General features: G+C 51.0%; 3 protein-coding genes across 3 annotated transcripts; all 3 read left to right on the top strand.

Annotated features, from left to right (window-relative positions):
- Positions 1–257: 257 nt before the first annotated feature.
- NCLIV_061870 (SRS domain-containing protein) lies at positions 258–1433 on the top strand (the record flags this gene model as incomplete). The annotated part of the gene is made up of 1 exon (XM_003885739.1): positions 258–1433. The coding sequence occupies one exon, from the start codon at positions 258–260 to the stop codon at positions 1431–1433; it is 1176 nt and encodes a 391-aa protein (XP_003885788.1).
- Positions 1434–3013: 1580 nt separating this feature from the next.
- NCLIV_061860 (SRS domain-containing protein) lies at positions 3014–4192 on the top strand (the record flags this gene model as incomplete). The annotated part of the gene is made up of 1 exon (XM_003885738.1): positions 3014–4192. The coding sequence occupies one exon, from the start codon at positions 3014–3016 to the stop codon at positions 4190–4192; it is 1179 nt and encodes a 392-aa protein (XP_003885787.1).
- A 1959-nt stretch (positions 4193–6151) lies between these two features.
- Positions 6152–10074, top strand: NCLIV_061850 (SRS domain-containing protein; the record flags this gene model as incomplete). Its single annotated transcript, XM_003885737.1, has 2 exons — positions 6152–7105; positions 9088–10074. 2 exons carry the CDS (start codon positions 6152–6154, stop codon positions 10072–10074), a joined length of 1941 nt encoding a protein of 646 aa, XP_003885786.1.
- Between the last annotated feature and the right edge of the window lie 4072 nt (positions 10075–14146).

Here is a 14146-nt window from a genome sequence, read left to right as displayed (position 1 = left end):
CGCGGCTCTAGTAGCCCATTGTGGCGGGTACCAAGGGGGTCATTCATCCCGGCGCGGGTTCTCCGCGCCATCGCCTCAGCCTACCACTGCACCACATGTAACGCTGTTCGGAAGCGTGCATCCGACTGTGGCGGGAGACTGCCGACCCTTGAAAAGTTGGAGAATTGTCCTCGAATTCATAAATTCTCAGGTTCACGTCGCCTCCCTTGACTTCTGGCCTTTTCAATTCTCATCAAGTTGTCTTGAGAGGCTTCACAATGGCGAGGGCAGCGAGGATGCAGCAGCGACGCGGTGGGTGCAGGTCCAAGGCTCGCAAGTTGATCGCGGTGTGCATGGGCGGCGTTTTCTTGCTCTGTAGCAGACATGCTGTTGCAGATCAACCAGGTGAGGGTGCTCTGAGCCGAACTCTGGAAGTGCCATCAGGCTCTGCCACCATGGATGAACCGGCATTCACCGGCCAGGAGGCTACATGCGAGTTGACAGGTGGTTCTCGAGGACGCGTTGGCTCCCCAACGGCCACAGGATTGACGGTGTCGAAGGAAAATTTGACCGCTACCTTGAGGTGTACTGGTGCGAATAATTCCGTCGTACCAACAGATGCCAAAAATGTTTGTGTCGCGACGGTTAATGATCCTACAGTGGCCAAGTGCGAGTCTCATAGCGACGACGGGAGCAGGAGGCAAACCACGCTACAGTCACTTTTGGGAACAGCCAATGAGATCCAGGGGAAAATAACGGGCGCCAGCAGTGACAGTCAAGGCCAGATATGGACGCTGAACCTGCAGGAGTCAGACCTTCCACTAACCGACAAGGCCTTCTTCGTCGGGTGTGTCGAGCAAGCCGGTGACCGGCGGGCGGTGAAGGTAGAGTGCAAAGTCGACGTCAATGTCACAGCGAGACCTTCTGCCGTTGGGGAAAATAATCTCGTTACCTGTGCCTATGGCAAAAACAGCAACCCTGCGCCCCTGAAGGTTGAGATGACGACAGAGAATAACACCCTCACGCTTCAGTGTGGTTCCGAGGGTATTCTTCATCCGACTACATACGAAACTCGCTACTGCGACCCTGAGGAAGCAGACTTGAAGAAGTGCAACGAGAAGGACTACGTAGGTATTCTTCCCAGCTTTGTGGAGAGCTGGTGGACGAATGCGGATGCGAAGACATCCGCTACGCTGACAATCCCGGTGACGGAGTTTCCCGAGTCAGAACAAAAATTTCGTGTAGGCTGTGTCCCCAACACGACAAATTCCCAGGGACCTGATGCTGCAACGAAAGCTAGGGAAAATGACGACTCAGAGGCAGATGCGACTACGTCGAATTGCAGTGTGATTGTGACTGTCAAGTCAGGAAGCTCTGCATCGTCAACCTGTCAAATGGTAGCAACAGTCTCGGGTGCAGCCGCTTTGTTAGGGCTCCTCGTGGGCTCGTTGTAATCATTGTGATGTTGTGTTTGTCTCGTCTTGGGGGTTCAATGCTTCACGCCTCCATCCCGATCCTAGCAGCTGTGCTGTTTGTAGCGACGCCGTCGTTCGACAATCTTCGAAAGGACTTGACTGAACACACTTGTTTATCTTTGAACTCCAAATGAGGCTACTCATTTCTCCCAGATTTCATTCGGAACGCGAAGGCAGTGCTGTTCTGTATGGTGGAGTGTTGGCAGAGGAAGTCTTTTTTACGGCTTTTTTGAGATATCGATTCCGGCTTAAAAGTTCGGGTATTCTCTTCCGGCGGCACGGGCATGTCGTTTCGATACCGTTTGTCCGCGTGTTGTGGGTGCTCCTGGAGCAAGGAGATCTATCCAAGAGAGATATGTCATTCACAAGAGCCCCTTGGGTTATTCATTTGGGTAAGGCCCCCGGATGGGAGCCGATCTATGACAGGTGTCGTCATGATAACTATCTCAATTCGGTAACAAGGGTATGCGCATTCTCCATCTCAGCACACAGTACACAATATAACGACACCGTGCTCTTGTGCAGCACCTGACTCGGCATCTGTACTCCAACCTAACATTACCTTTCTCTGTTGTCATCCATCGTTCATGTCAGTATGCTTGTCACCTCCCAAGAAAACATCTGTGAGACCGCCTTCCCTCACATTTTCACGGTGTCATTCTCTCTCACATGTCAGACAATGCCTCGCCTTCTGTCCAAAGTCCCTCAACACAGAAGTAAATTGACTACGATCATATTTCCACCGCCGTCTTACTGTGTCTCCCTGGGTGAGTCTACCCCCTTGTGTCTGTGTTACGCCATCGTCACCAGCTTTCTTCTCGCTAATCAGACCTGCTGAGCTCCTTGCTCTTCCTCATGTCCAACGGTCCCCCAGCGTTGCTCAGTGATGCAAAAGTGAACACCCAAACTGGCTCAGGGATAAAGCATTTACTGCATCTTCCAAAGACGCAGGAGGCGTCATTTGCCCCTTTATTCGCAGTCGCGAGCTCGGGACAATCTCGAAGATTTCGTTCATTTGGCCTCCGAGTCTTCTAGCTCTCCAGTCCCATCGTTACAAAAACGAGCTGCGGAGGCAGTTCTGAAAAAGTGGAACGAGAGATACACAGGCACCTCGAAAGAGTTTAAACAGGATTTCACTTCTCCTCTTTTCCCAGTTGCACCGCTGCTACAGTTGGCAACAGAAGACCATTTGAACAGCTGTGCGGCACCCTGATTTTATTTCATTGTTTTAAGCTTATATTCGTTTTGGTCGCCAAGGTGTGCTCCATCTTCGCCCTCGACTTGGAGGCTGACCGACTGGCGGGGACGGGTCGCCGGCCGGCACTTCTTCCTCGCGCGCGTGTCTTCACAGACTGACCCCCCGCTAACCCGCCTTGGTTTCACGGGCTGTGATGCAGCTGCCTGCAGAGTTCAGTCTTGCTTAACTTCTTGGTATTTTCTTCTCAAGTGGGGGCGCACTACGCGGCTGACTTGGTCGATTTTTGCTCTGGCGGCCACTGATTCCCTTTGTGTAGCTCTCTTTTCTCACCGATTCTTTGTGGCTTATACGTATGTAAACAATGGCAAGGATCGACAAAACACTTCAGCGGCGTCGAGGGCCGAAACCGATGGACCGCACGTGGATGGCAGCGTGCATGGGCGGAATTTTGTTGTTCTGCAGCGGCGAGATCGTTGCAGCTCAGCTGAGTGAAGGCATTCAACACCGGCGTTTGTCCACTACGTTCACGACTGTTCCGCCCGTGTTCCAGGGTGCGGTCGCCACTTGCACATTAACTGGAGCAGCTGCCATAGCCTCTACGCCTGCTGCTACCTCTCTGACGCTGTCGCAACAAAGTCTCTCCGCTACCCTGGTATGTACAGGAACACAAATCAAGAAGGTTCCAGCAGGCTTAGAACACGTGTGTGACCCAAAGCAAACCGAAAATGGTACCAACTGCCAGATCGTCGGCACCAAGCCCGACGGCAAAGAGGTGAAGCTGAAAGACTTACTCGGAACAAACCGCGATGTTCAGTGGAAACCGGTGCAACCTGAGCAACAGCACGTCCGCTCCGAAACACAAAATACATGGATGCTGCAGCTCGAGGAGGCAGACCTTCCTTTGTCTGACAAGAGCTTCCTTGTTGGGTGTCAAGACGCCACCACCCCTGAGCCGCCCTCAGGTACGAAGAAGGTGTGCAAGGTGACGGTGAACGTGGAAGCGAGACCTTCTGCCATTGGGGAAAATAATCTCGTTACCTGTGCCTATGGCAAAAACAGCAACCCTGCGCCCCTGAAGGTTGAGATGACGACAGAGAATAACACCCTCACGCTTCAGTGTGGTTCCGAGGGTATTCTTCATCCGACTACATACGAAACTCGCTACTGCGACCCTGAGGAAGCAGACTTGAAGAAGTGCAACGAGAAGGACTACGTAGGTATTCTTCCCAGCTTTGTGGAGAGCTGGTGGACGAATGCGGATGCGAAGACATCCGCTACGCTGACAATCCCGGTGACGGAGTTTCCCGAGTCAGAACAAAAATTTCGTGTAGGCTGTGTCCCCAACACGACAAATTCCCAAGGATCTGATCCTAAAGAGAAGGCTGGGGAAAACAACAACTCAGAGGCAGATGCCACTACGTCGAATTGCAATGTGATTGTGACTGTCAAGTCAGGAAGCTCTGCATCGTCAACTGGTCAAATGGTAGCTACAGTCTCGGGTGCAGCCGCTTTGTTAGGGCTCCTCGTGGGCTCGTTGTAATCATTGTGATGTTGTGTTTGTCTCGTCTTGGGGGTTCAATGCTTCACGCCGCCATGTCGATATCAGCAACGGTTCAGGGTTTTCTGCCGAGCCGGCTTTCACAGTTTTCGTCGTATGTCCGGTGGGTTTCTCTCTTCTCCAATAGCCCATGTGTCGTCGTCCAGCGAAATCACAAGGGTATGCAGGTTGGTATATTTGATGTTTTGGCTGTCCTGGGGCCACGGGCCGCAGTTCAAAAGTACACATAGAGAGAGGACATTAATTGTGTGGCTGGGCCTTTTGGCGACTTGCGAGCGGGGCATGCCACGCCCATGGCAGTACATGGGGTTTGTGCTCGTCGGCAACCCCGCTGTTCCGTTTGCGCCGAAATAAACTGTATCCTGACTCTTTGGAGAAATGGTCTGTGGATTTGGATGTGACGACACAATGAGTGCTGTTTTTCGAAACACCAGACAATCCAGTTTTTATTATGACTCTGCAGGGGAGGGCCTTTGGTTTTGTCCTGACAAATGATGTCGGATGCGGGTTTTTAGACAGCGTCATTCTTTTTGAGTTTCTTCTGCTCTCTCCAGTCACCGCCTTCCACAGATTTGGTGTTGTGAATATTTGATTAAGGGGTGGCGATTTGAGGAATCGCTCCCTATGACACCGCATAAAGAGACGAGCTCAGGTGAAGTGAAACCATGGGTGTTTCACTCGCCTCATTCTTTTACGTTTCTAAAAAGAGGGGATGGCCCACGAGTGCCTTGGTCTACGGGAGAACGAACCAACTGATTCTCCGCAGTCTGTTAGACTTCACACTGAGGCGTCGACGTCGTCCTCGGAACGAGCGCTCAGGTGTAGATGGGCGACACGGTTTTCTGTGGCAACGTCCCGACTCTCTTTATACTGTGGGCAATGTGTGATGTGTGCCCTGCTTATGTGGTACCTCGATTGTGGAACCGTGAGGCTGCACACTCTTCAGCAAATTATCAGCGTGCCCGCGAAATGCGCATGTTCCCTGGTCTGTCTCGGTTCCTGCGACTCTCAGCTTCGCGAGTCCTTTTCTCGCTCTGTACAACAGTACTCTGCAGGCAGCGACTACAATAGAGAGTTGCGTCTGTTCTTAAATATTATGTGTCAGGACAGACCACGCTGCCGTTGTCTTGCTGCCTCGCTGGCATGTGCAACACCGTGATACCTTCTACATTCACTCTTCGGGCAGTGGCTAGCTTCAAGAACGCACACGCATACACATCGTCACATTGTTTCTCTCTATATCGCCTCATTATCGTTTTGTCTTCGCTGTCCTGTCCCTTCCACGATATTTTATGCATTCGTGCATGTTACACAAGCGCAACCAACCCCAGACAAGTTTCAGAGCACACTGTCCTCGGAAGGTTGACGAAAAAAAACTCCACTTCCTCCAGTAATCAGGCTCTTCGTGTCTTTACTTGCGAGAGGCCTCCTACCGCGGAGTCGGAGCCTGCCGCTAAATCCGTGGCACCACGAACCGCAAAAAAATTGCGTGGAAGGGGTCAGCTGCAATTGCTCTCAACGACTCAGAAGGAAAGCGCTGCCTTCATCCTCCGCTCCTCACCCCACCATCACTTCCTCAAACGTCGAGAAATCAGAACAATTGCTAAAAAGACACTTGGTAGAACCTTCCTTTCTTGTTGTCATTCACCGTCCATCAGCGACTAGCCACAAGCACTGTGTAGTCTTACGCAAAACTCATTGTGGCGCGTCTCGCACAGAGTCATTTATTCATCCCGAAGCGGGTCATAATCGGCATCGAATCCCCCGGGGCATCGGCCGCCGGCGAAGGCTGTTGGAGGGGGGCGTGCATCTCGCTGCGGGAGGCGGCTGATGTGCTATGAGAGGTAGGATCAGAGTGCGATTTTCGATTTTTCCGATATATGGTTCGTCTAACGATGCGGTCGTTTCATCGCTCGTCAAGTCGTCTAGAGTTCTGTCATAATGGTGAGGACGGTGAATTTAGAGCAACGGTGTGGTGGGTTCAGGTCGACGGCCCGCAAGTTGATCGCCGTGTGCATGGGTGGAGCTTTGTTGCTCTCTAGTGGGCAAGCAGGTGCAGATCAACCGCGTGAAGGTCTTCTGCGTCGGAGTTTGTCCGGACCAATCGACAGTGTCGAACCGTTGTTTAAGAATGCAGTCGCCACTTGCGATTTCACAGGCGAAGGCGCCGCAGCCGCTACGGCCGCTGGTGCCTCCCTGACGCTGTCGCAAAAGAGTCTCACCTCTACCCTGGTATGTACTGCAGAGAACATCGCGATGATACCGGAGAGCCTGGCTAGCGTGTGTGATCCATCGCAAGCGGGACAAAGTGGCAAATGCCAGTTTGACGGCAGCCAGCCTGGCGGCAACGAGGTCAAACTGAAAGACTTGCTCGGAACAAACCGCGATGTTCACTGGACACAACGTGACGAAAAGGCCGTGGCCACAACACAAACGTGGATGCTGCAGCTCGAGGAGGCAGACCTTCCTTTGTCTGACAAGAGCTTCCTTGTTGGGTGCCAAGACTCCACTGCCTCTGTGCCGGGCCTGGTTACGAAGAAGGCGTGCAAGGTCCCGGTGAACGTGGAAGCGAGACCTTCTGCCGTTGGGGAAAATAATCTCGTTACCTGTGCCTATGGCAAAAACAGCAACCCTGCGCCCCTGATGGTTGAGATGACGACAGAGAATAACACCCTCACGCTTCAGTGTGGTTCCGAGGGTATTCTTCATCCGACTACATATGAAACTCGCTACTGCGACCCTGAGGAAGCAGACTTGAAGAAGTGCAACGAGAAGGACTACGTAGGTATTCTTCCCAGCTTTGTGGAGAGCTGGTGGACGAATGCGGATGCGAAGACATCCGCTACGCTGACAATCCCGGTGACGGAGTTTCCCGAGTCAGAACAAAAATTTCGTGTAGGCTGTGTCCCCAACACAACAAATTCCCAGGGACCTGATGCTGCAACGAAAGCTAGGAAAAATGACGACTCAGAGGCAGATGCGACTACGTCGAATTGCAGTGTGATTGTGACTGTCAAGTCAGGAAGCTCTGCATCGTCAACCTGTCAAATGGTAGCAACAGTCTCGGGTGCGGCCGCTTTGTTAGGGCTCCTCGTGGGCTCGTTGTAATCATTGTGATGTTGTGTTTGCCTCGTCTCTGGAGTTCAATGCTTCACGCCTCCATCCCGATCCTAGCGGCTGTGCTGTTTGTAGCGACGCCGTCGTTCGACAATCTTCGAAAGGACTTGACTGAACCCACTTGTTTATCTTTGAACTCCAAATGAGGCTACTCATTTCTCCCAGATTTCATTCAGAATGCGAAGGCAGTGCTGTTCTGTATGGTGGAGAGTGGGCAGAGGAAGTCTTTTTTACGGCTTTTTTGAGATATCGATTCCGGCTAAAAAGTTCGGGTATTCTCTTCCGGCGGCACGGGCATGCCGTTTCGATACCGTTTGTCCGCGTGTTGTGGGTGCTCCTGGAGCAAGGAGATCTATCCAAGAGCGATGTGTCATTCACAAGAGCCCCTTAGGTTATTCATTTGGGTAAGGCCCCCGGATGGGAGCCGATCTATGACAGGTGTCGTCATGATAACTATCTCAATTTGGTAACAAGGATATGCTCATTCTCCATCTCAGCACACAGTACACAATATAACGACACCGTGCTCTTGTGCAGCACCTGACTCGGCATCTGTACTCCAACCTAACATTACCTTTCTCTGTTGTCATCCATCGTTCATGTCAGTATGCTTGTCACCTCCCAAGAAAACATCTGTGAGACCGCCTTCCCTCACATTTTCACGGTGTCATTCTCTCTCACATGTCAGACAATGCCTCGCCTTCTGTCCAAAGTCCCCCAACACAGAAGTAAATTGACTACGATCATATTTCCACCGCCGTCTTACTGTGTCTCACTGGGTGAGTCTACCCCCTTGTGTCTGTGTTACGCCATCGTCACCAGCTTTCTTCTCGCTAGTCAGACCTGCTGAGCTCCTTGCTCTTCCTCATGTCCAACGGTCCCCCAGCGTTGCTCAGTGATGCAAAAGTGAACACCCAAACTGGCTCAGGGATAAAGCATTTACTGCATCTTCCAAAGACGCAGGAGGCGTCATTTGCCCCTTTATTCGCAGTCGCGAGCTCGGGACAATCTCGAAGATTTCGTTCATTTGGCCTCCGAGTCTTCTAGCTCTCCAGTCCCATCGTTACAAAAACGAGCTGCGGAGGCAGTTCTGAAAAAGTGGAACGAGAGATACACAGGCACCTCGAAAGAGTTTAAACAGGATTTCACTTCTCCTCTTTTCCCAGTTGCACCGCTGCTACAGTTGGCAACAGAAGACCATTTGAACAGCTGTGCGGCACCCTGATTTTATTTCATTGTTTTAAGCTTATATTCGTTTTGGTCGCCAAGGTGTGCTCCATCTTCGCCCTCGACTTGGAGGCTGACCGACTGGCGGGGACGGGTCGCCGGCCGGCACTTCTTCCTCGCGCGCGTGTCTTCACAGACTGACCCCCCGCTAACCCGCCTTGGTTTCACGGGCTGTGATGCAGCTGCCGGTAGAGTTCAGTCTTGCTTAACTTCTTGGTATTTTCTTCTCAAGTGGGGGCGCACTAAGCGGCTGACTTGGTCGATTTTTGCTCTGGCGGCCACTGATTCCCTTTGTGTAGCTCTCTTTTCTCACCGATTCTTTGTGGCTCATACGTATGTAAACAATGGCAAGGATCGACAAAACACTTCAGCGGCGTCGAGGGCCGAAACCGATGGACCGCACGTGGATGGCAGCGTGCATGGGCGGAATTTTGTTGTTCTGCAGCGGCGAGATCGTTGCAGCTCAGCTGAGTGAAGGCATTCAACACCGGCGTTTGTCCACTACGTTCTCGACTGTTCGGCCCGTGTTCCAGGGTGCGGTCGCCACTTGCACATTAACAGGAGCAGCTGCCGCAGCCTCTACGCCTGCTGCTACCTCTCTGACGCTGTCGCAACAAAGTCTCTCCGCTACCTTGGTATGTACAGGAACACAAATCAAGAAGGTTCCAGCCAGCCTGAAACACGTGTGTGATCCGAAGCAAACCCAAAAAGGTACCAACTGCGAGATCGAGGGCAGCCAGTCCGACGGCAAAGAGGTGGAGCTGAAAGACTTGCTCGGAACAAACCGCGACGTTCAGTGGAAAGAGATCCAACAAGTGCCAAAGAGCCAAAAAAATGCAGACGGCACAAAAACGTGGACACTGCAGCTGGAAGATGCCGACATTCCTGTCACCGACAAGAGCTTCCTTGTTGGGTGCCAAGACTCCACTGCCTCTAAGCAAACCCAAGGCACGGCGTGCAAGGTGACGGTGAACGTGGAAGCGAGAGCTTCTGCCGTTGGGGAAAATAATCTCGTCGCCTGCGCGTACGGCAAAAACAGCAACCCTGCGCCTCTCAAGGTTGAGATGACGACAGAGAATAACACCCTCACTCTTCAGTGTGGTTCCGAGGGTATTCTTCATCCGACTACATATGAAACTCGCTACTGCGACCCTGAGGAAGCAGACTTGAAGAAGTGCAACGAGAAGGACTACGTAGGTATTCTTCCCAGCTTTGTGGAGAGCTGGTGGACGAATGCGGATGCGAAGACATCCGCTACGCTGACAATCCCGGTGACGGAGTTCCCCGAGTCAGAACAAAAATTTCGTGTAGGCTGTGTCCCCAACACGACAAATTCCCAGGGACATCAGCCTGAAGAAAAGACTGGGGAAAACAACGGCTCAGAAACAGATGCGACTACGTCGAATTGCAATGTGATTGTGACTGTCAAGTCAGGAAGCTCTGCATCGTCAACTGGTCAAATGGTAGCTACAGTCTCGGGTGCGGCCGCTTTGTTAGGGCTCCTCGTGGGCTCGTTGTAATCATTGTGATGTTGTGTTTGTCTCGTCTTGGGAGTTCAATGCTTCACTCCGCCATGTCGATATCAGCAACGGTTCAGGGTTTTCTGCCGAGCCGGCTTTCACAGTTTTCGTCGTATGGGTGGAGCTTTGTTGCTGGTTTTCCCCCAGACAACAACAATGAAACAGTCGATATGACCGACGAGCCTTAGAAAGAATCCATGTTGACATGTTTTTGAAAATGGGAACTCTATGTAACCTTTGTAGAATAACCCCGAAGCTAAACAGACCTGGTCTAGCGTCCCGAACATGCCGGCCCCCCATCGTCGTCACTCCACTCTTAGCTGTATTCTGCTCCCATACTGAAAAGACAAGAGTGTTCTCGCTCTCATTTTCCGTCTCAACAGCCAGAGTATCCTATGAAGAGTAGCCCGTCAAGATAACTGGCCAGAGTCTCCGAGGGGAAATCACCATCATCTGCTCCTGCTGCAGCAGTTGTGTCAACTCCAGGACGCCGGTCTGTGTCACCACTATGCCTCACTTCAAACTGTCTGCTGTGCCACGTCTTCACACTGAAATCTGTTGTTGCTAAAGCATTTGGTAGCGAGCCAGAGACTTTCGGGTGCTGACGTTCAACGATACTGCGTTTCTACCGAAAATGAAAAACATATTTTTCCCTAGCAGATGGTCTTTGAGTGGAACCGCCGTAAAACTGCTACGCTTCTACCATGACAGCCTAAAGGAAGTGGTGTCTTTGAAGACGAGAACAGGAGACTCTGTACACGTATATTGCTTTTGATATCCAACACAAAAGAGAATTCGCTTGACTGCATTATTATAAGAGGAATTCCTAAAAGCTTCGGTATGTAGTGTTACCCGTCGAAACGAAAGAGAGTGTTTCGTTCAACGAGCCCGTTGTCACAATTGTGTGTGTGTGTGTGTCTGGCAAGAGCATGAGAGTACGTCAACATAGCAGTATGCTTGGGTTTGTGGGTACCTCCAGGAGGCACAACGCTTTTGCGCATATACTTCACCCATCATAGTTATGCATGCATGTATATATACTGAGAGACGTATTATGCATTCATGCATTCTTTATGCGGATCTCTGATTTGTATGCATGTATATCTCGATCTAAGCATAAATATACCCGTTCATACATGGGGATATATCACGTATTTATGAACGTGCTTTTTCCCCGAGTATGTATATTGTTGTACTGAGGAAATTGTCAACCTCAAAAGAGGTACTTTGTGGTTGCGCGATGTTGCTACAGACTGTTAACCGATTACTACGGAAGAGAGCCATCCAGTTACAAAAACAACATTTCTAAGAGCTGGCGTCTTTTCGTGTGACTTGTGAACAGCATTGGAGGGCCGGAAGAGCTAAAAAACACAGTCAAGGTGCCGAACTCCTCGAGTTATGCGTAAAGGGACTAAACGTAGAAACGCGAGGCGAGCGGCATGGCAGCAAGCTGCCGAAGATGCCCTCAAAAATATTCTTTGTGTGCGTGTGTGTCCGTCACATAATCTTCTCCCATCGTTCTCCCCACCTTTCTCTCACAACCATGAAATACACCTCCGCTTTTTTGACTGTTGTGTGTCTTACAACGGCGTGAGTGCGTGTTTACGGCCATGGTGTTAAGACACATTGTTCTCGTTGCGCGCACTTGTCAGCGATGTTTTTCCTGACGTTTCGTCCCTGTTTACGGTGTCTTCCGTAAGGACTGGAGTAGCATCGTTGTGTTTGATCCACTCGGACTCCCGTTTATCTCCAAATGCATCCTGCATACGCTGGCTGTCGCGGCGACGCTCTCAGCACGAACATCCCCGAAAAAGGCGCTTTACGGGAGAGGAAGTCGTTTGAGTGATCGCAGTGGCGATTTGCCTCTCTCGCTTCCGTATGCGATTAATTGTCTTCTTTCTAACTCGTCATGTCTCAGTCGAGCTCTCTGAAAAGCCGTCGCCCCTTTTTCACCTTTCCGGCGTGACTAGTGACTTGGAAGAGTAATTCCGAGGCAGACGCGGAAGTGTCTTCTCAAAGGACAATGAGAACCAGGCTAGACAGGGAGAGTGCGAGGGCTTCGGATCACTGTTCTCTTGTTTTGGAAAACAAAACTAGCAAATCAGTATAGGTAGCTAATGCCTTCATCAAATAAGAAGCGATCAAGATCATACTCAAATTCTATGTTGCACATGCGTGGAATCCAGTGTCGGTGTGCTTTCATTCTTCTCTGCTGGATGACCGTATCAATCCCTGAACAAAAGGTACAAAGCGGCGTTAATATGCTTGTCACCTGTTCCGTCTTTTTATGCTTTCGCCGGAGTTCGTCCCACACTTCGCGGCGGAAAACGAACTGCTCGTACTGTCTGCATTCCGGGTAATTGACTTTTCGATCTTGGAAACCATGAGTACAGACAACGGCGGCATTTAATAGTGGGGAGTTTCGGGTGTCTAATTGTGACAGGCCGCAGCCGTTGTCTCCTCAGGTTCGCCCCTTTGCGGCGCCTTCAGTTGCAACGTTTTTTTCGAATCAAATATCGGACAAACGATCCGCTAAGGCAGCACGGAGTCGTCCCGAACTGCAGCAAGTGAAGAGAGCTCTCAAAAAAGCTCTTCTTGCAACTTTTACTTCAAGTGCCTACGATAGAAGCTCCCTGTTCAGTCTAGAACTAGGGTGCGCTTCTAAACAGTTAGTTGCCGATATATCATCCTTCGTGTACGAGTTGGTCCATTTCCCGTTAACTCAGTTCCGTCCCCGCGTATTCGGTTAGGTCCGGCTCGGACTTCCGACCTACAAATGCGTGCCCGCTTCACATTCAGTGGCAAAAATTGGAGTCTCAATCGGAAGAAGGAGGAGGAATCTCCGAAATGTAGATCACACAATCAAAGAAAATAGGAGACTCATGCGGTTCGACGTCCAAATTCATACCACCGTCAAAACAAACGATCACTAACTGAGTCAACTGCTGGTGCTCTCGTAGGCCCCAAGTGTCAGTTTTCTTTCAGGTGATGCATATCCAGTTGAAAAGCAGAATGCCAATTGTCCCTTGCGAACACGGGCCCAATAACAGCGGTGCACGGCAGGCAGTCGCTGTGCCGTTTCAATATGTCAGCCACTTTGCATCCAGCGGACACCCCAGCGCGAAATCTCCTGCGTAGTGGATATGTTGGAACGAGCATCCACCACTAAGAGGAAGAACAAGAAGAAGTGCAGGCGGAAGACGGAAGCGGCTTCCCGATTTACCCCATCATCTCTTCAGTTGTCACTTATATAGTTTTCATTCCGGCGCGAGATTCACGGGTTTCTCGTATTGAGAAAAAAGCAATTCGTTTCCGCTTTACCTCCACATCTCTTCTCCCTGGCATTCCAGTGCCAAACTCTCGGATGTGTCGCTCTGTTCTACGGCTCGGGAGGCGGGAAGGCCCATCATGTGCGGTATTACGCGGGGTGATATCAAACAGCTATAATATAGTTGGACACCTTCTTACCATTTCTGATACGCTGGAAGCTTCACGTCGAAAACGACTGAGTGCCGACGGCTCGGCGTATACGAAGGCGCTGAGTGCGTTTGAAAGCTCGGCAGAAGGAGGTGAGAGACGTGTAACTCCTGATCCGTAATGCATAACACGCGTGGCATAGAGTGCCAACTTGGTTTGAGCACGGCGCAACGACAGGCAATGTTTGATAGCGAGAGCAACTTACAGGGGTCTCTTATCAGGACGCATCTTGTATTGAATCTGCGTGCTCTACCCTATCTTGACTTGTCAGTTTCAGTGTTGTCTTGTTGTTTAAGTAGGTCTTCCCTAAGCAGTTGTATCAATCGCTGCGAGCTGCGTAGAGCCAGTCGCTCCCTGCTTCTCTGGTACAATAATGCAAGCGAAGAAGCCCTTTCCGGAGGTCATTAGAAGCTGCAAAGGGCTAGGAAAACCGTTGTGCACCCCGCCTTATACACTAAAGACCTTTTGCGCATTTTTTTGGCGAGAGCGTCTGTCCCGAGGTTCTTGCCGTGACCTCCGGAACAAGTTGTGAAACGCCGATAATTGGCATTCCTTTTCGTAACCACCGTGATCTTTTCGGACTTTTTCGGTACCG

Source organism: Neospora caninum, chromosome XII (assembly GCF_000208865.1).
Source record: "Neospora caninum Liverpool complete genome, chromosome XII".
Classification (NCBI taxonomy): Eukaryota; Apicomplexa; class Conoidasida; order Eucoccidiorida; family Sarcocystidae; genus Neospora; species Neospora caninum.
Note: the sequence above shows the minus strand (reverse complement) of the source record. Positions and strands in the feature narration are given on the sequence as shown.